This window comes from Girardinichthys multiradiatus, chromosome 11 (genome assembly GCF_021462225.1).
Source record: "Girardinichthys multiradiatus isolate DD_20200921_A chromosome 11, DD_fGirMul_XY1, whole genome shotgun sequence".
Taxonomy (NCBI): Eukaryota; Metazoa; Chordata; class Actinopteri; order Cyprinodontiformes; family Goodeidae; genus Girardinichthys; species Girardinichthys multiradiatus.
Genome location: NC_061804.1, coordinates 37,763,660 through 37,791,381, shown reverse-complemented (window position 1 = coordinate 37,791,381; position 27,722 = coordinate 37,763,660). Strand labels below are relative to the sequence as shown.

The following is a 27,722-nucleotide window of genomic DNA, read 5'->3' as shown; positions in this document are numbered from 1 at the left end:
CATAGTCCCTCCAGCGTGTCCTGGGCCGTCCCCTGGGCCTCCTCCCGGTGGGACGTGCCTGGAGCACCTCCCAAAGAAGGTGTTCAGGAGCCACCTCAACTGGCTCCTCTCGATGTGGAGGAGCAGCGGCTCTACTCCGAGCCCCTCCCGGATGGCCGAGCTCCTCACCCTATCTCTAAGGGAGTGCCCGGCCACCCTACGGAGGAAGCTCATTTCAGCCGCTTGTATCCGGGATCTTGTTCTCTCAGTCATGACCCAAAGTTCATGGCCATAGGTGAGGGTAGGAACGTAGACCGACCGGTAAATCGAGAGCTTCGCTTTTCGGCTCAGCTCTCTCTTCACCACAACGGACCGGCACAGTACCCCCATTACTGTGGCAGCCGCACCGATCCATTTGTCGATCTCCCGCTCCATTCTTCCCTCACTCGTGAACAAGACCCCGAGATACTTAAACTCCTCCACTTGAGGCAGGAACTCCCCTCCAACCTGAAGAGGCACCCTTTTCACACGCGGCTGCGAACCACCCCAGCGCATGCTTTAGGTCTTGGCTAGAGGGGGCCAGCAGGACCACGTCATCTGCAAAAAGAAGAGACGCAATCCTCTGGTCCCCAAACCAGACCCCCTCCGGCCCTTGGCTGCGCCTAGAATTTAATTTATTATGCATTTAACATGCAACCATCTCATTTCGGCATACAGCTAGAGGCATTTAGAGACCCCAATCTGCCTCCTCAGTTATTTAATATCTTGCAATTAATTAAATCAACCAATAAACCAGCCTCTTTCCTGAGTCAAAAATAATAATTTCCTATGCATTGCTCTATTTCTGTATTTCATGGTCCAATTTATTCTACTTGTGGCACAATTATAGTGGATTGCAATGCAATTATCCAAAAGAGTCTGCCTGACCCTTGTGAAAAAACCCGGAATCCTATGCTGTAAAATGCAAGTTCTGAAAAACAGTACTCGTGTTATGTTAGAGCAGATTTAGAATTAGACCATTCATGGGTGCTTTTAACTGATGAAACTATGATACTGTATTCACAGTCATGCAGGGATGTTCCAATATACAAGATGACATGTAAGTCGATTTTCCAAGGTCACTATAGCTCACAATCACATCATAACCTAAAGCCACTGGCCAGGCTTCTCTAATAAATCAAGTAAGCCCACTTTAGATTTAATTTGTCACCTACTGAGCAAAATGTCATGGTCAGTTTTTTTCTGTTTGTTTTGTTATTTTATTTTATTAGAAATCGTTATTTAATCAGGGTAAAATCTACCCCCTAAAAACAAGGTTCCATCAGTGCAGTCCTCTGGGGACTTTAACAGAAGGCATTAGGTAACTGATCACAGTTCTTTTGGGAAGGTTCATTTGTTTTGTTTTTTCTTGTTTTCCTCCTTACTTGCATGCTTTCAATCTAATTCCACCTTTGAAATAGATAATTTATTGGAATAGGTAGACTTCATCAGACATCCTCAGCATCATTTTAAGTCAAGTTGTTCTATAAACCATATGGTCTGGTTGATCCACTTCATTGAGCTTTTCAAAATCCAAACGATGGTTAACTGCTACTTCGGCTGAAAAAGATTGCTATGCATGTATCATGGAGCGCTGGTTTAATGGTGGACCAATCTGCAGACAAGGCTGTGGGAGCCACATGGTGAATTGAATGGTCTTTTAATAACAAAAATGTGTAAATTCACAGGCAGGACCTGGAAACAGGCAGGTTTACAGACATGGAGCAAGGTAGTAAACAGTGGGATCCAGTGGCAAACAATGAAAACCAGAGTATAAATATAGAGGCAAGGTGGCGAAATGACCAATGAACAAAAGGAGCTAATCAGATGAGATGTGGAGCAGCTGGAGGCAGGGAGAATACGGAGCAATTCAAGGAGGCAGGCTAATTAACACTGATGAATGGGAACATAGAGAAATCCAGAGACCTACCATAAATAAACAGAAATAACACTAAAATGCTTCAGACTCTCTGTCAAAACCTTTAAAAAATGCCCCGTCTGCCACAATGTTTACTAATTTTAGCTTATCAGCTCCAAAACGCCCTTTTAAAAAGGGCATTTTGGAAAATTCAGCAGTAAAATTCATACTTCATTATTGAGATGTGTTTTCAATGTCAGTGTACATTTGTAAGTAAATAAAAAAACAGTACTGGATGGTACCTTTAAATCCTGCTGTTTGAATGCACAGAATTATAATTAATACGATTTTAGTGCAGATGACATGACAGTACTGAAATCAGCATTTAAATGTCATATTTAACCTCAACTAAGCCACCCGACAAAAGGCATTACAATAACGTAAGGATTGAATGTAGAAACTATTAGATTACCTTCTGATAGAAAAATGTTGAAAATGTATTCCTGCTTAAATTTGCATTAAACCCTTGACATGTTCGAGTTGCACCTTATCTCCGTCTTCCTCTTGTTAGGGAAAGAATCATATTTATCAAGGAAGGAGATTGATGATCATCATTCATCAGCTTTATTTATTTAGCCTTATAAGGGAGACTGTTTACAGCATCAGATGTGTTGCTGAGCTGAGCTGCGATCTGACCTGCCAGACCAAGGAAACCACCTCCCTGTATAAACACCATGTAGCCTGCTCCCCCTTCAGAAAGAGCAGAGGTGAAAATTAATTCAATTCTCACCCAGATGTCTCGAGTGCTCTGTATTAAAATTTCCCATTTATCCTGTATTTTAAAGGGGGGTGATCAGCCGGAGGTTGCAGGAGATGGTAGCAAAAACCTTTGTTAGGCCAGAAAGAGCTCATATGACAAAAGGCACTTTCTAAATTTCCATCACACTCTATACTTAGGAGCCTGAAATTATAAAATGACTATGTACTGGCATGGCAGACTCCTTCAATATAAGGTCCCAAGGTAACAAAAATGACTTCTCCTCAGGCCTGAGGAAATAACATTGATTCCAATTATGATTCAAATTACTCCCCAGACAGGAACTGAGCGCACTGAGTGGAGTTGGTTAAATCAGAAACAGACTTATTGTGCTCTACAAGATCAAATGTAGCTAAATCCATGGGGTGCAATAGTTGCAGTCCAACCCTGAACAAATCTGGCAACTATTCATGAACTGGCTCACTTAAACGAGTCTAATGTGTTGACGCTTCTCCTCAAAGAAAGAATCATCCATCTGGGTTGTCCACGTACTTGTGGAAACATGACTGAGTCCTGATTCTATCACATTTTGCACATTTTGAATCATCATCCCAGACAAAAAAATCAGCTGGATAAAAGCTTTGTCATATTTAGTCCTAATAAGGCTAAATTAGACAAATTTAGATAGACATTCTGTTACAAGTAAGATAAAATATTCTTCTATTTTATGATGAATGTTTGATATCCGGGCTATGCTGTCCCTACAGAATTATGCAGCCTCCAAAGCAGAGAGACCAAGCAAGAGCAAAGGATGAGAGAGAAAATGATGAAACTCAAATGTAACGCACACTTTTCTTGACCTGTGATTTGTGTAAAAAGATGTTTCTTCATGTTAAACGTGTTAACTTTTCTTGTTAGTAAAGTGTGACCCTTGTAGAATAATCCAATAAGGATGTATTTCCAAAGTAGTACATCAGAGTAATAATGGAAAGAAAAAGTGGGGTTAGAAATAAAGCATATCAATTTTCAAATATGATGGTCACTTCTGTTGGTGTTTGTGGGAATGTTTCTCATGGCACTGCCCTCATTGTTTGGCTTATATACAGGTCCTTCTCAAAATATTAGCATATTGTGATAAAGTTCATTATTTTCTATAATGTCATGATGAAAATTTTACATTCATATATTTTAGATTTATTGCACACTAACTGAAATATTTCAGGTCTTTTATTGTCTTAATACGGATGATTTTGTCATACAGCTCATGAAAACCCAAAATTCCTATCTCACAAAATTAGCATATCATTAAAAGGGTCTCTAAACGAGCTATGAACCTAATCATCTGAATCAACGAGTTAACTCTAAACACCTGCAAAAGATTCCTGGGGCCTTTAAAACTCCCAGCCTGGTTCATCACTCAAAACCCCAATCATGGGTAAGACTGCCGACCTGACTGCTGTCCAGAAGGCCACTATTGACACCCTCAAGCAAGAGGGTAAGACACAGAAAGAAATTTCTGAACGAATAGGCTGTTCCCAGAGTGCTGTATCAAGGCACCTCAGTGGGAAGTCTGTGGGAAGGAAAAAGTGTGGCAGAAAACGCTGCACAACGAGAAGAGGTGACCGGACCCTGTGGAAGATTGTGGAGAAGGGCCGATTCCAGACCTTGGGGGACCTGCGGAAGCAGTGGACTGAGTCTGGAGTAGAAACATCCAGAGCCACCGTGCACAGGTGTGTGCAGGAAATGGGCTACAGGTGCCGCATTCCCCAGACCTGGGCTACAGAGAAGCAGCACTGGACTGTTGCTCAGTGGTCCAAAGTACTTTTTTCGGATGAAAGCAAATTCTGCATGTCATTCAGAAATCAAGGTGCCAGAGTCTGGAGGAAGACTGGGGAGAAGGAAATGCCAAAATGCCAGAAGTCCAGTGTCAAGTACCCACAGTCAGTGATGGTCTGGGGTGCCGTGTCAGCTGCTGGTGTTGGTCCACTGTGTTTTATCAAGGGCAGGGTCAATGCAGCTAGCTATCAGGAGATTTTGGAGCACTTCATGCTTCCATCTGCTGAAAAGTTTTATGGAGATGAAGATTTCATTTTTCAGCACGACCTGGCACCTGCTCACAGTGCCAAAACCACTGGTAAATGGTTTACTGACCATGGTATCACTGTGCTCAATTGGCCTGCCAACTCTCCTGACCTGAACCCCATAGAGAATTTGTGGGATATTGTGAAGAGAACGTTGAGAGACTCAAGACCCAACACTCTGGATGAGCTAAAGGCCGCTATCGAAGCATCCTGGGCCTCCATAAGACCTCAGCAGTGCCACAGGCTGATTGCCTCCATGCCACGCCGCATTGAAGCAGTCATTTCTGCCAAAGGATTCCCGACCAAGTATTGAGTGCATAACTGTACATGATTATTTGAAGGTTGACGTTTTTTGTATTAAAAACACTTTTCTTTTATTGGTCGGATGAAATATGCTAATTTTGTGAGATAGGAATTTTGGGTTTTCATGAGCTGTATGCCAAAATCATCCGTATTAAGACAATAAAAGACCTGAAATATTTCAGTTAGTGTGCAATGAATCTAAAATATATGAATGTTAAATTTTCATCATGACATTATGGAAAATAATGAACTTTATCACAATATGCTAATATTTTGAGAAGGACCTGTAAATGTATTCACTAGCTACTTCACAGGCTACTTTATTACATTCATCTTGCCATTACCAGGTCTGGACCAATGTTTGCGCTCAGAATTGTCTTAATTCTTTCTGGCACATAAGGTACTCAAAACATTTCTCAGAGCTTTGGTCCATATTGAGTTCCTGCAGATTTGTGGGACATACATCTATGATGTGAATCTCCTGCTCCACCACATCCTAAAGGTGCTCTATAGCATTGATATATGGTAATTGAGGAGATCTTTGGAGTACAGTGAACTTATTGGCATGTTCAAGACACAAGTTTGAGATGGTTTGAATACTTGGCTAAGGTGTGGAGTTTAGACGAAGTTCAGCTGGTTTAAGGGACTCAATCCATGCCAAAATAATATCTCCCTCACCTTTACACCACAACCACCAGCCTGAACTGTTGATACAAGGCAGTACAGATTGTTTTTATATCGTTTATACCACATTACGATTGTACTATATGAATGGTAGGGACAGGCAATGTGTTTTTAATCTGTCATTGTCCAAATTTGGAGAGCTTTTGCGAATTGCAGCCTCAGTTTTCTGTTATTAGCTGACAAGAGTGGCACAAGGAATGCTTCCAGGTTAGATGTGTTCTGTGTTTAGAGATGGTGTTCCATGTACCCTTCTTGTAAAGAGTGGTTATTTGGGTTACTGTTGCCTTGGCTTTCCACAACTTCTGTGCTTCCTTTTTGAGATGTTGGTATTTTTTTAGCTTCTCATTTTCCGTTTTCCTGATTTTGCTGTCGTTATATCTTCTGGCAAGCTGGATTGTTGCAGTGGATCATGAAGACTAAAAGATCACAGGCTCAAAACCTACTTAGGGCAACCTTCAGTGACCTTGACATTTCAATAATACAATGTTGTCTTGGACATCACCCAGTTAAATGAAGTCAGCTTTGCTGGGGGAGAATGATATTCTAATGATATCTCGGCCAACAAGACACATGACAGATATTTGGTTCACCAGAATGGGAGATTTCTTCAAATTGTATATTTTGTAAAAACAAGAATTTGTTTTGTTTACCAAATCAGAGCTATCTTTTGAAGCAATCTGTAATTAATATTCAGTAATTGTCCAAATCCAAGGTTTTCCTGATGCCAAAAAGCGCAGACATTTCTCAGTGTTTTAAGAGATATAGCAAAGATTCAGCAGTATTTTAGATTTTGATCAGTTTCCAGACTCATTGAAAAAAAAAAAAAGCAAAAAAAAAAAGCCATTTTGTTAAGTCCCAAACAGGATTCTCGAACAAGATGCCGGCTCTAGACTTATCGGCCATTTGAAGTAAACAGGGGAGTGCCCAATCTTCACTGACAGGACATTACAATAAGTTGTTATGGAACAACTGTCAGGTCATTTATTTCACCCAATCACTTGTGCTATCCGTTAACAGAATAGTACCCCAGAACATGAGCTACAGCACAGATTACAAAAACTGATTCTCATTTTGATTGACTAATGGAATCCTCATTGTAGTCAGTCTTAGCTTGCCCTGAATAGCCTAACACTATGCCATTTTCTTCATGTATGTTTGCAACGTCCAGGTGCATGTAAGTATATTAGAATATAATGAAAAGGTTAATTTATTTCACTAATTCAGTTGAAGGAATTAAGCCTTTATATAGATTCATTGAACCCTGATTGATATATTTTCACATGTATGTTTCTAATAATCTTGATAATCTTGGTTTACAGCGAATCAAAACCCAAATTTCAAGGAAAAATGTTTATGTTTCATAGGGTCAATAAAACCTTTAATACAAAAAGGTTCCCAGCTAAGTCATGGACACAAGGAAGGTAACCCAAAAAAGGGCATTGCTAAGGAAGCTGGATATATGCAGGTATATTAATGCAAAGTTGAGTGGAAGGAAAAAGTGCAAAGAAAGTTCAAGAGTTTGGCGGAAACTGACAACAAATATAGTAAAGAGCATGTATGTATTGTTCATTGGGCTGACATTTCCATATTAGTTATTTTTTTGAGAAATTGAATTTTGAGTTTACATTAGCTGGAAGCCAATAATAAAAATAGACAGAAATAAACTTGGCATTTATCACTGTCTGTGTAAGAGATCAATATATAATATATATGAATTTCATTTTATGAACTGAATTAGCTGTATATGTCAACAAACAGTTCAGGTCACCAAGAAGCATCACATGACACAGGTGTGTACAAAGTATATAATCAAGTGTATTTTCATCTTTATCCACGTTCTGTACACATATTAAGATCCATTGCACATGAACACTATACAATAGCAATGAGTGAGGAATAGTATATTTTCTGAGCACTCAGCAGCTCACATTGAATGGCACTTTCATAAAAAAAAAGAAATCACACAGGATGAATTGATAACTGAAAATAAGTCGCCATATCATCAGATTCATTGAAATTTAGCACATATTAAAAGCACAACAAAATAAAACACTGATTTGTTCCATCCTCCTTTTTACTCTGTATAATCTGAATGGCAAACAATGGGAAAACAATGAGATATTTGCAGCTATCAGAGGAGAGTGTGCTTCTTTTATTTTTTTTGTCAGGATTAAAGTAATCTAAGATGTGATGTGTTAAGAAGAGTGGTAACAATGTACATCGAAATGTCAGAGAAATATTACAGTTCACAAATTTAATTATTCATCCCATGGAATAGTCTTTTTGATAACTGATAGAAAAAAATTTATATGTTTGGCTGCTTTACAAGGATTATCTTATGTCTCAGAGCTATGCTTCCATTTTCTGTGTGCTTTTAAAATTTCCAATGACAGCATAGAGGAAATAAAAGGTTGTGAGTGAGCTGGCCTTTTCAAAAATGGGATTTTGCGCTTCTGAAAGCTCCATTTGGACTGCAACAGTTTGAATGTGGGGATGAAAACGATAGTGGGTGCAGGAACAACAATCCAGGATGCGTTGTTTTGATCACATCTTTGTCAGTCTGCTAACCTTTATATGTACATTACATACAAGCAGTGTCTGTGGAGGAACACCTTCACTTGTTTAAAATTATCCCTTTATGGAGGACTGACTTCATTATCTCACACAAACAATACCTCAGTTTCATTTGACTAAAACATTTGTTGACTGATGCGTATTGTTTCAAGCCCACTTTCAGACGGAGCTAGATGTGCTGGCTTGTTTACAGAACAACTATCCATTGACTGAAATAATCCAATCTCATGTGGATGGAAGGAAAAGTAGAGTGATCAGGGTAGTTTTAAAAAAGAAACAACACATAACGTAACACGAATGCTGCCGATGTGATGTCTTTTCCGAGTCAAAAGGGCTTTCTCTTCGAGTGTGCTCGGGATGACTGCCGGGGTGCTCGCTGCTCATCTACCATAAAAATTCAATAACTGGCCTGTTCTGCCTCATGTATCATAATGGGGACATTGAGACTCAGGATAGAGAATTACAAAGAAGTCCAAAGAAACTTGATGTTCTCAGCACTTTCTTCACTGTACCATATCCATGCTATGTACAAAGCCTAAGTGGATATTCTCTTTTCTAGCTCAGTTAAAAACATGAAATAAAAATAGTTCACCAACAAATAGATGGTGAATACCGACTGAGTGTCCATTTGACACAGAGGATAACTTAGATCTTGTGTCATTGACAGGAAATTGTAAAACTGCTGGGGAACTGGGCATCCTTGACTTAAGGGGAAACCAATGTATATTTGCTTTGAGTGGATGTTTCCTTGCGGTCTGGGTACTTTTTCAGATACCTGATAAATTCCAGTTGCAAAAGAACAAAACAAAAAAAGGAAAACAGCATCCTCTCTCATCCTCCAGTCTCAGTCCATCCCTGCCTAATTCCTTTCTTTAGTTTCAGACATAGTATTCTTTGTCTTTGTTCTTTTTGCCCTTTGTGATGGCCTTTGCCACAGAGGCAGTGGCTGTGCTTTTGTCTTTGACCACTGATCCGTTGCCCTCCATGGTGGAATTGTTGGCAAATGTGTGGCCCTGGTCTGCTGGGTAGGAGCCCTCATCCCGGTTGCGGTACTTATACATGGCATAGAGGAGGATGAGGATGCAGAGAGCAGCAGCAGCCACGATACCGACCACCATGCCTGTGGTGCTACTGGACTCCCTGATGACCTCCACGGCGCCTGGTTGGTTCTTTTCATCAGAGGCTGTGGGACTGGCTGTGGGGACATGGGGAAAATTGGGAGGGTATGTTAGTCCTGGTGTGTTACGGGAGGATGGGGGAGCAGGGGGCAGGAGCACCTGGTCACGCGTGTTCATTTTGCCTGCGGGAATATGGAGCTGGTCAGGATTGGTTGTGGGAACAAAAGGAGGTAAGGGGCGGGATTTCTGGACTCCACCATCACCGGCGGCAGGAGGTGGAGGAAGGACTGTCCTGTCAGTGACCATGGGGGAGTTATTATTGTAAAAGTCCTCATCATCGGATTCCGTCATCTCTCCCGAACCGAAGGCCGAGACTTCCACAGGGTCACCGCAGTCCTCCTGGTCCGGGGGGCAGGAGGGGTGAGGGGGGAGGATCAGGGACTCTTTGGTGGTTTCAAGAGGGGAGAGGAGGGTTGGAGGAGGAGGTATGACAGGGTAACGGGTGGCAATGGATGGGGGCTCAAGGGAATCCACTGTTATAATAGGCAACACTAATTCACCTCCTAGAAAGGAAAGAGAAGAAGCAAGGTATCTCAAATTAGAGCAGGTCTGACCAAACAGGGATCTAGGTTACAGTGCCTTGCAAAAGTACTCGGCCCCCTTGAACTTTTCAACCTCTTGCCACATTTCAGGCTTCAAACATAAAGATACAAAATTCTCATTTTTGTGAAGAATCAACAAGTGGGACACAATCGTGAAGTGGAATGAAATTTATTGGGTGTCTCAAACTTTTTTAACAAATAAACTGAAAAGTGGGGCGTGCAATATTATTCGGCCCCTTTACTTTCAGTTCAGCAAACTCACTCCAGAAGTTCAGTGAGGATCTCTGAATGATCCAATGTTGTCCCAAATGACTGATGATGATAAATAGAATCCACCTGTGTGTCATCAAGTCTCCGTATAAATGCACCTGCTCTGTGATAGTCTCAGGGTTCTGTTCAAAGTGCAGAGAGCATCATGAAGACCAAGGAACACACCAGGCAGGTCCGAGATACTGTTGTGGAGAAGTTTAAAGGCGGATTTGGATACAAAAAGATTTCCCAAGCTTTAAACATCCCAAGGGGCACTGTGCAAGCAATCATATTGAAATGGAAGGAGTATCAGACCACTGCAAATCTACCAAGACCCGGCCGTCCCTCTAAACCTCTCTAAGGAGAAGACTGAACAGAGATGCAGCCAAGAGGCCCATGATCACTCTGGATGAACTGCAGAGATCTACAGCTGAGGTGGGAGAGTCTGTCCATAGGACAACAATCAATTGTACACAGCACAAATCTGGCCTTTATGGAAGAGTGGCAAGAAGAAAGCCATTTCTCAAAGATATCCATAAAAAGTCTCGTTTAAAGTTTGCCACAAGCCACCTGGGAGACACACCAAACATGTGGAAGAAGGTGCTCTGGTCAGATGAAACCAAAATCAAACTGTTTGGCTACAATGCGAAACGATATGTTTGGCGTAAAAGCAACACGGCTCATCACCCTGAACACACCATCCCCACTGTCAAACATGGTGGTGGCAGCATCATGGTTTGGGCCTGCTTTTCGTCAGCAGGGACAGGGAAGATGGTCAAAATTAATTGGAAGATGGATGGGGCCAAATACAGAACCATTCTGGAAGAAAACCTGTTGGAGTCTGCAAGAGACCTGAGACTGGGACGGAGATTTATCTTCCAACAACACAATGATCCAAAACATAAAGTCAAATCTACAATGGAATGGTTCACAAATAAACGTATCCAGGTGTTGGAATGGCCAAGTCAAAGTCCAGACCTGAATCCAATCGAGAATCTGTGGAAAGAGCTGAAGACTGCTGTTCACGAACGCTCTCCATCCAACCTCACTGAGCTCCAGCTGTTTTGCAAGGAAGAATGGGCAAGAATTTCAGTCTCTCGATGTGCAAAACTGATAGAGACATACCCCAAGCGACTTGCAGCTGTAATTGCAGCAAAGGGTGGCGCTACAAAGTATTAACGCAAGGGGGCCAAATAATATTGCACACCCCACTTTTCAGTTTTTTATTTGTTAAACAAGTTTGACACATCCAATAAATTTCATTCCACTTCATGATTGTGTCCCACTTGTTGTTGATTCTTCACAAAAAATTTAAATTTCATATCTTTATGTTTGAAGCCTGAAATGTGGCAAGAGGTTGAAAAGTTCAAGGGGGCCGAATACTTTTGCAAGGCACTGTATGTCAGATATCAGATGGTTTATCAGTGATATCGTTCTATTACACTGCCATGCAAAAGTTCTGATACTTCTTGAAGTTTTCTACATATTGAATAATTACAACCACAAACATCATCGTATTGTATTTGGAATTAATGAAAGACCAAAACAAAGTAGCTCATACTTTTGAAGTGGAAGAGTATTAATTGTTTTTACAAATAATATTTTGTTTTCTGGGCATTTATGCAACCTTTTTCCTCCATCCTCATTGACTCTAATTCTCTTAAATAAAATTCAGTGCAAATAATAGCCTTCAGAAATGACCTATTTGGTGAATTGAGTGAAACTGTGTGTGATTTAATCTTAGTATAAATACAGCTGCTCTTTGAAGGCTTCAGAGGTTGCAATGCAAAATAGCCTGTGTGACAAAACACTGCACACCACGTTCATCACAGCATTTCCACAATGCAATGTGGCGGGGGCAGCAGAAGAAAAGCTGCAATAAAATCCATTTCAAAATCTGTGGAAAGACTTGAACATTTTTGCTTAGAGACTATATCCGACCAATCTGACTGAGCTTGAGCTTTATGCAAGAAAGAATGGGCAAATGTTTCAGTCTCTAGATTTACAAAGCTGGTTAAAAATTCACAATTATACACTGCTATGTGTTGGTCTATCAAATAAATTCCCAATAAAATACATGGAAGTTGATGGTTAACGTCACAAAATGTGAAAAACCTTAAGGATTTATAAATGCTTTTGCAAGTTATTGTATGTAGCACTCTTAAAGGTGTAATTCCTAAATAACTGGATATGCAAAAGAGAAATACCATGAAGACATACTGTAACCAATACCCAACAAAACTTTAAACTGGTCACATGCAGGCACAAACACACAAGATAGCCTACGAGGCTCCAGCTAAATGAGGAACACATGACAAATGGATGAACGTGCAAAAAATCAAATGGCCGTGCTGCTGTGTGCACATCTGTGGGCAGAAATTCAAGGATGACAAGAGAGTAGACAGATTGTTATTTGAAGGAAAAACAAAGGTTATCTATCTATCTATCTATCTATCTATCTATCTATCTATCTATCTATCTATCTATCTATCTATCTATCTATCTATCTATCTATCTATCTATCTATCTATCTATCTAATGTTTCTATTTGCAGAGCTACACAGATATTTATGGTGACTCCATTCCCTTTTATGATTATCATTTGAGTCACACGTTGCAGAGCCAGCCAGCAACAAACAATTCTGATAAGGTCATATTAATAATGGAAGCACCAATAATAAGGTCAGACTCGTTCTTGAGTTTCAAAGCTTGTAACTGTCACAATCCTGATCTACTGTCATCCTGTCTTAATTACTATGGCACGCTCTTAATTTTCCACACTCACTTTCATTAATTCAGTCCAACTGAGCAATTTGCAGATGTATCTATGATGAATATAATTAAGATGAGGCTGTAGTGACAATCAAAATGAGGACAACTGTCTGAGCAAGAAGCGGTGAGCAAGAAGAGCAGAAACATAAAGAGAGAATTCAAGTGCTTTGGAAAACAATGATGAAGCCAGTACACTTTGTCCATTAACAATCCTGTGCAGGAGTAAGATAGATGTTCCCCTGGTTTTCCCATAGGCTACCCACCTGTTCCCGGTTCACACTCCTCCAGGTCCTCATCATCACTTGGGCACTCAGCTGATGCCACCAGAATATCATCAGAGCTCTGGGGCTAAAAAAAAACAACAAAGTAAATGAACAATCAACCAATTTCTATCTACATTTTTTTTCAGTAGCTTGTTTTCTTGCTGACTGTTCTATTTGAGGAATATCTGCCGAAAACAGCAATGTGCCACAGAGGTATTTTTTATTGTATTTGTTTTTTGCTTGAAGCAACTCCAGTAAGAGCGCATATTCAAAATGAGCACGTATGCAGCTGCTCTTATCCTTTAACCCTTGTGGCGGTTTTCATGCACTGTTTGCAAACAAAGAATAAACATTACTGATAGATCCCCTGTAGGCAAAATTTCATTTAAGTCTTTCTATTTTATTTGAATGATTGTTTTTTTGAACAATTATGGTACATGAATTTCCACAAAAAACATTTGCTTTAAATTACACAGAGAATCAGAGTAGGAGAAGAACTGTCCCTTTAAACCATTGACTGTACTGAGTAGAAAAAAAAAGTGAATGAAAGAGGGTGTGGCGGGGTGTTTGGTTCCTTTAACACATTTAATATACCCAAGAACTGAAATTGTTTTGGGTTAAAATAAAGTAATTCCAGTTGAAACAGTGGTCATCCACGACCAGTTTTAGATTTCACATTTAGACATCAATAGATACTTTTATTTTGAAATCTTTTCATCTTTCACTGCCAAACACATTTTCCCATTGTTTAAATGTAAGACAATATTATCTTTTCTAAGTCTGTCCAGCAGGGTTTGGTTATGGGACCAGTGGCAGTTTCTGATATGTGCGATATGGCTCACCACCCAGGGCGCCGTTCTATCAGGATGGCACGAGTGCTCGGTCATGCCGATCGATCTCCAAACAAGTTTTCTATTGGTTACTTGCATATTTAGTCCATTAGTAGTGAGCGACTCTGTTTTGTTACATTGTAAGGACTACTACCGGTAAAAAGTTTTAGATACACTTTCTCTCTTAATGGGTCTCTTCATTTTCATTTACACTGAATATTCTCACCAAAGGCAACAAAACTGTGAATGAACACACATGGAATTATATAGTGGACAAAAATTGTAACATTACTCTAAACACTTTTATATTTTAGATTCTTCATAATAGCCACCCTTTGGTTTGATCGCTGCTCTGCACCCTTAGCATTGTCTTGATGCTAAGGGTGTAAGGGTGGAAAACTATTTGAGGTGGTTGAAAGAACTTCTCAGAGGTTAAATGACAGACGGCCAAAGGTTAATACTTCAGTCATCACAGCTAAGGGCGGCTACTTTAAGGAATCTAAAATATAAAACATATTTAAAGTTCTTTTACAATTCCAAATTCCATATGTGTTTATTCACAATTTTGATGCTTTCAGTGAGAATCTATGTACAATGAAAATAGTCATAAAAATAAAGAAAACCAGTGAGGAAGTGTTTTTAAAACTTTTGACTGGTAGTGTATACAATGGAGGCTAAAGGTGCTGAGGGTTATTTCGCTCTTTTTTAATGAAATCTGGACTACTTTTGGTCATCTTTAGTTCAAAATATAAAATAGGTCAGAATTGAACAGGATTCTTCTGCACTAAGAAAGATTGTTTAAAACACTTTGAGGTTTGTGAAACCTTTATCCTATTTGTAAAACCACATAATAATGTGAATATTTGTTTGGCAACAAGGTCACTTTAGATTGAAAAAAGCAAAATCTGATATAATCTATTTGTGGAAATGGGCATTAGGCACACAGGGATGCTCTCCTCCACTCTTTTAAGAACCACCACTGATTGAGACTGCTGAATGAAGAATAATTTCTGTTAGTATTTAAAGGTGTTTCCTGTCATTCATAGGGAACCAGCATTGGGATTCTTCTTTTTCTCACTGTTCAACTCCATATAGTGGTAGTAAATCATCTATTATTAAAGAAGTTAAGAGAAACTGCATCAAACGAAAAAGATTTACTAAATGAATCCTACTAGATTTATTTATATTGCTTAGTGTTTCTGTCAATATTAACTCTCAGCATTTGTCAGCACAATTAAAAAAACGGATGTAGAAATTTAGATGCAAAAAACACTGGCATTCAGCTACATCAGGATGCAAAGCAACCAAAAGAGCAGCTGGCTTTTATGCAGGTCTGATAAATATTAGGTTAAACTTTTAAAACTTATAAAAGCTTTTTACATTTTTAGCCATACATTATCTATGGTTTAAAGTAATTTTAATTAAATGCCAGAGAAAGACACTGTTTGGAGCACAGTGCGTAGTGTAATGCATCGAGGTCACTTCTCTAGCTGTTGTTGCATGGCTGGCTAAACAGACTGCAGCACTTTTCTCTCGCTTACAAGAAAGGTAAATTCGAGAGTTTGAAAATATTTCCTGCCATGAAAGACACAGAGATGTTTCTACGATATTTTTGCATTAGTCTTTGTATTAAAATCTAAACAAAAAAAGAATATTATAGATAACGTTATTATAACTGTAATAATCAGTGTGTTAAATTATTTTAGCAGGATCGATCAATTAGATCATGGTGCAGGTTTTTGCTTTAAAATGTTTGAGTTAAAAATGAACATTTTGGCATTTTTACTGAAGATTATTACATAATGAGAATCTCATACAGGTTCATGCCTAGTGAGCATGTTTATAATTTATGAGTACATCTTTATAATGTTTGTCTTGAAGGCCGCATCGAACAAAAGCACAAGTGTTTTTTGGTCTCAGTAATGATGTTTTCAAAAGTAAGGAACCAAAGCTCATTGTTCTGAAATGTCATGGCCTTTCCAAGTGTAAAGACAAACCAAGGAGTTTAATCTATTATCTGATTTCCCTTTGTTCGTGTGATCTCGCTCTTTTATTGGAGTTTGAGAGGTCCTGAAACCTTATGGCTACTGTTCAAGGTTTTTACTTACTTTTGACTTTTCGAGCACAAGGCCCATCCTCAGACTTGAATTTATAACTTGTGATCTTGTCTTTGCACTGAACCGTTTTTTATTTCACCTTTCAATGCATGTGTATCAATAATACATGAAAAAGACTGCTCCAAGTCAGAGCCCAGAATGATGAGGGACGTCACTGGAAAGGATCTATATCTTTATATTGCTAGTGCAAAGCCTCTCTTTTGGTTTGCTGTGAAGCTTAATATAATACGTTTTGCAACACTAGACACATAAAAATTTCATGGATAATCCTGGGTTTCTTTTTTACAGAGATCAAAAAAAAATTGTTCGAACTAGGCATGGGTAATTTTCAAATATCCCATTGTACAGAGGTATTTAATAGTTAAGGTTAAAAAAAATCCTAATGCTTTCCATCATTCGTTCCTGTGGTTAAAATGTTTCTAATAAGATGTCAGAAAAAGTATAGATGTGTCTAGATATTTTTTTTTTTATATCTCATCTTTGTAAAACAGTGTAGCATTGTCCTCTCCTGGTTGGAAGAAAGGAAAATCCACAGTTTGGAAAGCTACTGTGTAGAAACCAAAAGAGCACCACTCAACACTCTTATTAATACAGCATCATTTTTAAGTGAGGTAAGCTAAATCCGGCTAACTGGGCACTTTTGAGGATGAGCTTTGATGTTTTTGAGACCAGTGTCTGTGAGTATAAAAAGTGTGTATGCCCCTGCTATAAATGCTTGTGACATTAAAAATTGAGACCAAGATAAATCAAGATAAAACTTTTTCCACCTTTATCATGAAATATACCCTTAACAGTCCAACTGAAAAACAAGTTTGCTAGGAAAATAATATGCAATAACATGGCTGCATAAGTCTGCACACCCGTAAACTAATACTGTGTTGGGCACCTTTTGATACAAAATCAGCATTCTCTCATATTTGTTAAGGGTTTATCTGCATCCCACATGTCCACTAATAATAGTATTCATTTTTGCCCATTCTGCCATGCAAAAGTTCAAAATCTACTAGAGGGTGAAAACATCTCATGTCCACAGTCCTCTTCATGTGACCTGAAAGATATTTGCCAGATTTAGTTCTGAACTCATAATGTTTTCCTGGTGAATACATTGTTTTGTAGATATTGACATATGCTTGGACACACAGTCATGCTGAAAAATAATGTCCCTTTTTTTCTAGCAGACACATTGAGGTTTTGGCTCAAAATGGACTGGTATTTAGAACTGTTCAGGATTTCATCCACAAGTCCAGTTCTATCTGAAGAGAAGTAACCCCAGAGCATGATGCTGCCACCACCATATTGTACCATGGGTGTGTTGTTCTTTTAGGGATGAGTTGTGCTGTTTTGTGCAAAACATACCTATTGGAAATGTTCATCGAAGATCCAGTTTGTTTTAATCAGATAATGACACATTCTTCCACAAGGTTCTGAGTGATTTTAACTGGGCCTGGATGTTGTTTTTGGAACAGTAGGCCTCTGTATTTTAATGCTACTCCTTAGCTCCGACATATGGAGAATGCAGTAGACTTGTCTCATTTAAAACAGAGCCAATACAAACCAGAAATCGCTGTAACTTGCTGCAGTGTTGCTGTCAGATTCTTAGCAGCCTCCGTGACTAGTTCTTGTCTAGTGTATTTTATCATTAATGGAAAAACCTCTGGTTTAGTCATGTCCTTATTATTTCAAATTTTCTTCAATTACTGATGACTGTCTTTACTGTGCCATTATATATACAGTGGAGCTTCTATATACAAATCCATATGCATACAAATAGTTTCAAATACAAATGGCGCATACCTTCCCACATTTCCAAAATTTCCCCCATTAACGAATGTTAAGGATGTAGTGCATGCACCAATGTTCAAGAAAATGCAGTGCTTCTGTATGCAGCTTCACCCAAAGAGAACTAATCCATAACTCTCCACAAAAACGATGTTATTGTTTGAAGCATTGAGAGAAGTGTCAAAGAAGGGATGACTTTTTATTTTACAAGCCTGGAGATAGCGATGCGATTTCTGCCAGCATTTCTATGCAGAAATGCCTACATTTCCCGTTGTTGTGTTGGTTTTTGGGCCCAGTGCAGAATGCTCAAGAATGAAGGGCACACCAAGATGTCTTTGCTTAAGTCATAATTAAAGTTGCCCGTCCTTAAAAAAATTGTATAAAAAGAAAATGAAACACCTCCCAACTATATATCTCAACTAATCAAACAGGTGGATGTCCCAGAAAAACTCTGTTCATTGTTGTTATTTAGTATTTCATCATTATTTCACCATACAATGCCTCTAGCAACATTATATTATAGGATAAATTACTCTATTAAGCAGAAAATGAATGTGATTATTAATGCTGTGCATGTTTTTGTGTGGCTGTGGTTTGGAATATATTTGTTCAATTTCTTTTTTTTAATGAGGAAACATGTTCAAATTGAAATGTTCAAGATACACAAGATACAAACTACCTGTTAAAACAAATATAATTTGCTCCACTTTTAGATTTTTTTGTAACCTTTTTCAGACTGTCATTTATTACCAGTGGGTTCATTCCGGTCCTTTAATCGTTTGCAATCTGTCTCTGAACTGTGGCTTTAGCTAAAGGGTGCAAATAAGCAAATGTCAGAAAAATCCTAAGATGGCTAAACATTATTAAGGTTCATCCGATTCACTATAAGTCATGGCAAGTGTTTTAAGGTGTGCAGGTTATTGCAGCCTTTTATTTTTTCTTCTAAAATATTTGCTTTTAGTTGTATTATACAGGATAAAAGTCACAATAAATGTGTACATACGTTTGAAATGTCTTATCATGATTTGATTTTGTTACAACATGAAAGCCTGACATTTCAAACAGGGGTGTGAAGATCTTTTACATGTTGCTGACTGCATGGTCCAGCTGGGAAAACAACTAATAAATTATCTAGTATCAACACCTTCATCTATCCTTCCAGCCATGCATCCATTCCCATTTGTCCTGTGGGAAGTTGTGGGGGGACTTGTGCCTGTCTTCATATGTCAATCAGCAAGAGGCGGGGTAACCCCTGATCAGGACACCAGTCTATCACAGGGCAACACAGAGACAACCATACATGCACACACTCACTCCCAAGGAAATTTAGACAGACCAATTAAACATGCATACTTTTGGACGGCCAGAGGAATTCAGGGTACCTGGAGAAAACCCACACAAACTGGGAGAACATGGAATTTCCACGCAGAAAAATCCTAGGCCTAGGATTCGAACCCAGAACTGTCTTCCAACAATGCAACAGTGCTAACCACTACATTACTGTTTTCTTAAATTTAAAAAGCATCTTGTAAAACACTTTAAAACAGCCTAATTCTTTATTTTTATCATAGCATTAGCTAAAAGAAACTGATTAATTAATCATTGTAAATAACTATTACAAAAACATTACTATAACTGTACCAATTAATATGTTGTACTATTTTAGTTGTATAATTGGTGCTTTTCTATTATAAATAAAATTATTATATCATGTTAAATTTGCTTTAATTTTTTGTGGAAATTCTATGATTTAGTGTATTTTTGTTCAGCATTCTGTCATACGGTGACAATTTTTGGTGAAGCCAAATTCAGTCTAAAGATTGTTACATTTTTATGTTTTCTTAGCTATTATTGGCAACACACAATTACCACGTATATTTTGAACTTGAAATAATAATAAACTAGTAATTCTAAGTAACAATAAAAGGTAAAGCAGATCACCACAGAAAACTAATCCCATTAAATTGTAAAATATAAGTTAAATCATTCTGAAACAAGTTTGGTCATCTAGGAAAACAGAAAACGACCATCTAATTCAGAGGCCAACTAAGTTCTTGTTTTACAAAATTAGTCTTTAGTTCATCTAAAACATTCATTTAAACTGCCCAACCTTTGAGATGCTTTCCCTCAAGCTGGGGGATCGTTGGCGGCGAGTGGTGGTGGTAGCCATGGTGGTAGTGGTTTCCATAATCGTGGTGGACATGTCGGACACGGCCAGCGGCGTCACTGAGGTGGTGTCAGTAGTCAGTGAAGATAGTGAGTCCCCAACCAGGCGCAGGTTCCCCTCCACCTGAACGCTCGGATCGTTTTCTGCCGCCAGTTTGAGCACCTGAAGGCCGTTGTAGTACAGCCCAGAAATCTGACCCTGAAAGGGCCGACCTTTGTCGTAGCCTCCAATTTTAATTGCGGCCTGACTGTTAAAGATGGTCAGCTGTCTCCCTGATGTTAGACGGGGACATGGACAAATAAAGGCAGGAAAAAAGAAAGCCGACATGACGAAGTCAGAGAGCAGTGTTTTATAGGTAAAGCATTTGAGCCAGGTGAGCTTTAAGGACATTATTACAAATTTAAAAAGGTTTATTTAGATGTTAACTTTAGAAGGGAAGTTTATAAATTTGACTTTAAGCTTGGTGCAAGAGGATTTAAACTTGTTTCGGTGTCAAAGATATGTTAAACATTTTGATATAAAACTGAACTCTCTGTGGGATAAAGGACTAAAGTCATTATTAATCTCTCAGCTTTAGAGTACATTTTCTGATGACGTCTACAGGTCTGTGAAAAAGTATATGCCCCCTTTGAGATTTCTTTTAGTTTTGCTTTTTTTGTTACTTAATCATTAAAGAAATGTTAGTATTGAAGATAAAGATAAATACAAAATGCAGTTTCCAATTTATGTCTTTTTATTAATAGAAAATAGACCTTTATAAACCAACTTGGCCCTGTTTGAAAATGTAACTGCCCCTTTCACCTAATAACTTCTTGTGCATTGCTGCCGTTAAGTTATAACTGGCAATGAGTTTTTTCTTTGCTGCGGAGGAATTTGGCCTGCTATTTTTTGCTGAATTGTTTAAATTCAGCAACACTGAAGGGTTTTCAAACATGAATGGCTTTTTTAAGGTCATACCACATAATCTCATCGGATTGAATAGGCTTGCTGCAAGTATGCTTGATCTTAAAGGTCATGAACTTCAGCATTTCCTACTAAAGAGCAAAATTCATGATTCCATCAATTATAGCAAGTCACCACCACCTTGTCTGACTGTATGATGCTCTTTTTCTGAAATACTGTGTTAGTTTTACACCAGATGTTACACCAGATGCTCTGGATTTATTTTTGACACTCTGGATGAGTCGTCAATGAGTTCTTGGTAGGCCAGCCAATCTGATAAGGTTTTCCACTGCTCCATGTTTTCTCCATATTTGCATAATGGGTGGTTCACAGGAGTCCCAATTCCTTAGAAATTGCTATGTAACTCTTTTCAGATTGATAGATATCAATGACTCTGTTTCTCATCTGTTCTTGAACCTTTTTAGATCAGGGCATGATGTGATGCTTTTTGAGATGTTTTAGCCTACTTCTGGCTTTCAGACAGGTTCTGTTCAAATGATTTCTTTATTCTCCACATCTGACAGGACTCAGGTGTGGATGCAAACTAAGCTTTTCAAAAACAGTTTCCCTCACTTATTTCCTGTTTTAAAACAGGAGGTGATTACTTTTTGAAATTATGCCAGGTTGGTTACGATAGCTTTTTTCCTTAATAAATGAAATCATCATTTGAAAACTGCTTCTTTTATGTATTTACTCAGGTTATCTTTGTGTGATATTAGAACTAGTTTGATAATCTGAAACATAGAGGTGAGACAAGTGAGCAATCACAAAATAAAATTGTAAGGGGGCAAATACTTTATTACAGCACTGTATGTTGTGGTTGTTTTTTTGTCATGTTTAAGGAATTTAAATCTCCGGTCTGTTAAGCTTCTTACTATGTGAAGCTGAGTTCTCCTCCTCCCACTGACCCTTTCAGCCATTAGGTATTTAAAACATGCTTAGTGAGGGGTTTCCACACATCCAGGTGTGTTCACCTCCGGAGAGGGGCAATGATACCTCACCGCAACATTGTCAGTAGCCTCACTGATAAGCAGTGTTACATCACAGGACTGCAGTAATGGGCCTAACTCTGGAGAATACTTATTAGCAAAGCTAATGGCTGCAAACAGTGAACTGCTGTATTTAAACAGCCTGTCAGGGCCACTGTGTTGTGGTAAAATATACTTAGCGTGGGAGTTTGGTGTGACTGCGGAACAACATGAGGAAATACAAGGTCACAGGGAAGCGGGAGAACAATTTAATCAGCCTGATCACATCCAGAAGTTAGGGTTTAAAATGTTTAGGTGTTATGAAAGACATTTATATCCCAGATTGGTCTCCCTGGGGTTACTGAAAAGGTTATACAACATTTTAATGACGCTTTATGTTTAATAATTAGACACAGCATCTATTTATACACACTGGTTAACAGGGATGAAAGGGGGGGTTAGACAAGGGTTATGAGCTTTGATTAATTTATTTTCAACTGTTTAAGGTGCAGCATCTCCACAAGGTGTAAGGATATAAAACAAATATTAAGGCTGATATGCTATAAGGCTTTGAAATGTACTTAATTTTAAAGAAATAGAGGCCATCCACATTTGCTGCCAATAGAATCAAATTCAAATGGAAATTAGAATGAGGTTAGCTGGATCCTTGTTATCCTTGTGTTCTGGCGCTGCACCTCTTATGGGGTAAAGGTTATTTAGTAGTTATTTCTAGGGTTAATTCATCTAATAAATTTTACCTTTATCGTTTATCCACTCGTCAACTACCCGACCAAGTCTGTACGGGATTCTTTGTCTAGCAATAGCCAGTCGTTCATTATCATAGTGTCCTTCAAAGAATTTGGAGAGACAGGTTAAAGGTTAAAGTCTGCAAGCTGAAAGATCACATGGTTAGCAACAATGTCCTAAGGACTAACAGGGTTAACAAGTTGGCAATTTTCCATCCAGCTGTGAGTTAAAACAAAGGTATGCGTTACTTAGAGCTATCTAGTTATTGTGAGTTACAATCTTAAAAAGCTAATTAGAGAAATGTTTAGGCTATTTATAATTCACTACACTAGTTAGTTTGATTTAGCAATTTATTTAAGCAAAGCATAATTTTACATCAGAGATCAATTACAGCCAAATCATTTTATGAAAATAAAGGTTAATTTTGCAGACACAAGAAATACAGAACAGCTTAATGATTTAAACAGACAATCAGAAAAAAACTCATGCAATTAGGCAGTAGACTGCAGAAAAAAAAACTGAAAATAGAGAGCTAAAGTCTCAGGCTACTTCTGTTGCACAATCGATTTACATTACATGCACAATTATCAGCAACCGTCAATTATTTGGGTTGTTTTTATTAATTAATGGAACACTTATTGTAATTTAGTAGTAATAGTTCCCAACTCAACCCATTATTCTCAAATTTAGAGTAATGGAACTAAGGATGTTCGGGTATCTGATCACGGCATTTTTAAGCAATCAAGATAGCTATCCCTGTCTAAACCTACCTCCTGATACCTGTTGTTGTTGCAGCACAATTGATTAATGAGTAATACTGAATAATGTTATGACACTTTGTTGCATTTATTTTTTTAACAATAAAAGTGAGAATAAAGCTCATTTAGATTTTTCATTTTTTTTGGTATTTATTAAAATTCTTATCAACATATTTTTTTTCCCAAATAATGATAAACAATGGAAAAGAAACACGAATCATGACATTTAAAGACGTTAAAAGCAAAGTTTATGGTTGTGAAGCAGGGAATAAACTTTTCTATGGAACAAACCATGAGGTTCCTCTGCAACTGTATGTGTCGTGTTCAAGATATGTTCAGAAATAATCCCAAAGCAGTTTCTAATAAAGTTCCTTCTATAAATATCAAGCATTATGGCATTAGCCCCAATGCTCCACTTGTGAAAGAAAATCTGTTGGCCTTCTTCTTGGCTCTCAGATAACAATTCTGAGCACTACTCTGCCGGACAGGACACAGTTAAAAAAAAGAAGATATGTTCAGAAACAGATTACGGTCCTGCAGAAACTCATATTGGTACAAAATATGTCTTGCTGTCTAGGAAAACAAGAGAGTGCAGTGGGCTGAGAATCAGTGTGGATTGAGTTATGTTGGATGTGATCAAAATACTGATGTCGACCTGTACCACTGAAGAAATGTAGTGTTATTTTACCCCACTGATACGTTTTCAAACGCATCAATGCTCAATCATCATTGATTTTAACTTAGTATCGGCACAGTATTGGCAAATGCCTATTCTAAAATGACACAGGCTGCTATCTGGGACAAGAAGTCCTGATTGGGACATTCCTTAATGTAACTCTTAAAAATTACAGGTAACAGCTCTTGAAGCTCTGCAGCTTGTCACCCGAGCTCTTGATGATGTTTAAAGAGTTGCAAAGTTTGACAGGAATCCCTCATCTGGATTCAAGTCAGATGGGGGAAGTGGAAAGGTGCAACTCATTATCCATTATCTTTTAAGGCCTATGTTGTCTGATGTGATGGATGACAGTGATGTATTGATCATACAGATCATACCTTCACCACTACAGAACGGGACATCTTCCAGCAGGTTTGGAACTTAATTTTCAGTCCATCATTAACCTGAAGCACATTTCGTCCACCTGTGTGGACCCCTACTTGATGTCATGCTGTGACTTCTTAATGATTCAGAAGGAGGTTCTTCCATCAGTTTTGTCAGGACTTGCTCTGACTTCATCTGTCAACAAAACCATAGAAGAATCGATTATATGCTACAGGGTTTCTATTTTACTCTTTTTAACTTCCACAATGTCTCCATTCATTTTGACACTAGCCATAAGAGGCATTTCTGGCAGATATTACTTAATGTCCTGCACGATGATGGCTTTGCTGTTAATTTGCAGCATTTTCCATCATTGGACCATAGTACGTAATGTGTCTGCCTCATTACTTTTTAACTTTTCAGCATCAAATTTATACATTTTTATCTAATTCTGATTAAATTCAGTCTACATTTAACTTTATTTGCTTTGGTGTTGAAAACGAACGTTAAAATATAATGAATAAGTCATTAAATTTCAATTGGATGATAATTGTGCATAAATGGTGGATGATGAAGTGAGTGATTAAATGGGAAGGGTGAAGAGATCCTGTCAGTGTTGAAATGAAATTCTAAACAACCAATTAAATACATTAGTCTTGCGTTTTTGTCTTCTCTACAGTGTATGGCAACAGGTAAACAAATATATTCCAGGTTTAAAAAACAAAAAAAAAAAGAGTAGCAGAAGAAAAACAGGACTTTAGCTCTCTATGTAACACAGGCAAGCACAAAACATAAAAATAAGATCTACAACAACATTATGCTAAAATAGACACATTTTTAAGAAAAACACAAGAACTAGGGTAACATCAAAATGTGAGAGAGTGTGAATGTGTTTGTTTTATTAAGACTCAATAAAGAGTGGGTAGTAAATGAAATAAAGCTGAACACATTTTAAGCCCTTTGAATGGCCACACCTGCATTTTTGATGATGTATCATTACTTTGTGTTGTTCAATTTAAAGCCAGGAATGACCTACAATGCTTTAAAAAAAGTCATAAATGTCACATACAGCACATGCTGCATGCTCTTTTTACAGTAACAGAGCCCTCATTTTGATTGCTCTTGTGCATTTTACTCATTAACTTTTTGCAAATGTTTCAAACCACTGATTACTGAGTGGGAGCTGACAAAAAATGTGCACACATGGCCATCCATATTATACAGCTCTGATTTATGCACAACTGTGGGAAATGTGTGTGCGTGTGTGTGCACCAGCTGGAGGCAGAAAGGGGACCTGCTTTCCTCTCGCTTCCCCAGCTTGTGCACCTGTGCTGAATGACGTTAATTACTTGATTGCTTCAGAGCAGGTTAAAGCATAAGCAGCCATGATCACATAATCTCTCGGATTTTTATACCATTTTGAGGTCCATGTGCAGTTTACATTTACGGAGGGTAGTGATTTTTCTCCTTATGTGTTCTGTTGCTCTTCTCGGATTGCATCTATGCTTCCACATTCTTACAAGCATTTGTTATCCAATGACACTAATGTAATATAATTATTATGATCATTTGGGATCGTTTTGAACCCAAATGAACTATTGCAATTAGTTTTGTACAGTGCATAATATCTTATTTGATCACATTACTCATAAGCCTGATCGTTGGTAAATAAATGTCATTTGAGGCTTTTCAGCTTTTAGAAAGTTCTTGAAAATTCCAGTTGGTCTGTAAATAAGGTACATGCACTGCTTTCTCCCAAAGTGGTTGCAAAAAAACACCAAGCAATCCAAGTTCTTTCATTAATTTACTTCCAAATCCGGCCCTAAAGTTTTATTAGTTCAGCTTTATATGTGTGTGTACAACTGTAATTATTTGCATATGTTTACTAATGAACAGAAACTTGCAATCCCCTGATGCTTACAGAAAAAACTCCATGCTGATAACCTCAGTTTACTCAACATGCAGTCTCACTGCCCTTACCTGGAGGGTACCGTTCAATGACTGGATGGTTGTCCACCTGGAGAGTGGCATTGCCACCGCTGCGTGTGAAGCGCACAACATGGTACTTGCCATCATTTACAATGGCAGCAGGCTCGTCAATAGTGATGTCATCTGTTCCCACATTAAAGATGACACCCACTTTTCCTTGATCCTGCAGGCAAATGAGTTCAAACAAATGTAAGGAATTGAGTTAATGACTAAACAGTGGATAAGGTTAGCTACCTTGCATGAGACTGTGGACAAGGACTGTGGTGTTCACTCAAAATTAATCTCATACCCACTAATAGTATTTCTTTGGCTGTTTAGGTTCTGGGTAAATTTCTCTTGACTTCTTGCTACTGACATTGTTTTCAACTGATTCTTTATTGCTTTGTGATGGACTGGTCACCTTGTGAACGCTGGAGATAGCCCCCCCTCAACCATGCAATAATTAATAGGAACTACAATTTATGAACATTCTACTCTAATGCCTATGTTGGTCTTTAACCATTAGTGCAGTGGTGTCCAAACAAGCAAAAATAATTTTTGTTTAACCAGCTCAACAACAGACACAATATTTTAATATAACACGTTACATAGTGTGCTTTTTGTAAAAAGCGAATATGTCAGTCATATATTAGGGGGATTTTGTATTTTTTGATTTATAGTTTCTTTGATGAAATTTTTATTTTGTCACTCTCAAACCTGAAAATTCTGGTACTATTTCCCTTTCTTCAAGGGCCACTATAGTCTACATACAATTGTCATTTTTACTCTGATCTAGTGACTGGTAGTAAGTCAGACTTATTTGTGGTCCTTGCTGGAGTCAACAAGGGTTTCTTTTTGTCACAAATTGTTTGCATGCCCTTATAGAGAGAATTTATATATACTCCCATTGGGTTGAAAGTTAATCCGGTGTTTTGCTATGTACATGGTCCTGTTAGCTTCACTGAATGAAGGACTCCAAAACACACCAGAACCAAATATTGAAATGGAATGAGAATGAGAATTAGTACCTCCAAGTCTGAGGCTCTGTTCTTCAATCAAAAAGTGTGAAATTCTTACTTTAATTTAAGAATACATTTTTGTTTTACGTGAAAGAGCTTAAGAACGTCT

The 27,722-nt window shown here is 38.2% G+C and overlaps 1 protein-coding gene across 3 annotated transcripts in view; it reads right to left on the bottom strand.

Moving 5' to 3' along the window:
- Window positions 1–7,496: 7,496 nt before the first annotated feature.
- The window catches only part of nrxn2a (neurexin 2a), a 251,685-nt gene continuing 231,459 nt past the window's right edge, over window positions 7,497–27,722 (bottom strand). For 2 of the 3 annotated variants that reach the window (XM_047378530.1, XM_047378531.1), the window contains 4 exons: window positions 26,607–26,778; window positions 22,841–22,930; window positions 20,116–20,444; window positions 13,272–13,364 (listed from right to left, as the gene is read on the bottom strand). In XM_047378530.1, the coding sequence (XP_047234486.1) occupies window positions 13,272–13,364; window positions 20,116–20,444; window positions 22,841–22,930; window positions 26,607–26,778 (684 nt within the window). Of the gene's footprint in view, window positions 9,957–13,271; window positions 13,365–20,115; window positions 20,445–22,840; window positions 22,931–26,606; window positions 26,779–27,722 lie in introns of those variants that run through there. The other variant, XM_047378533.1, reaches the window with a different exon arrangement.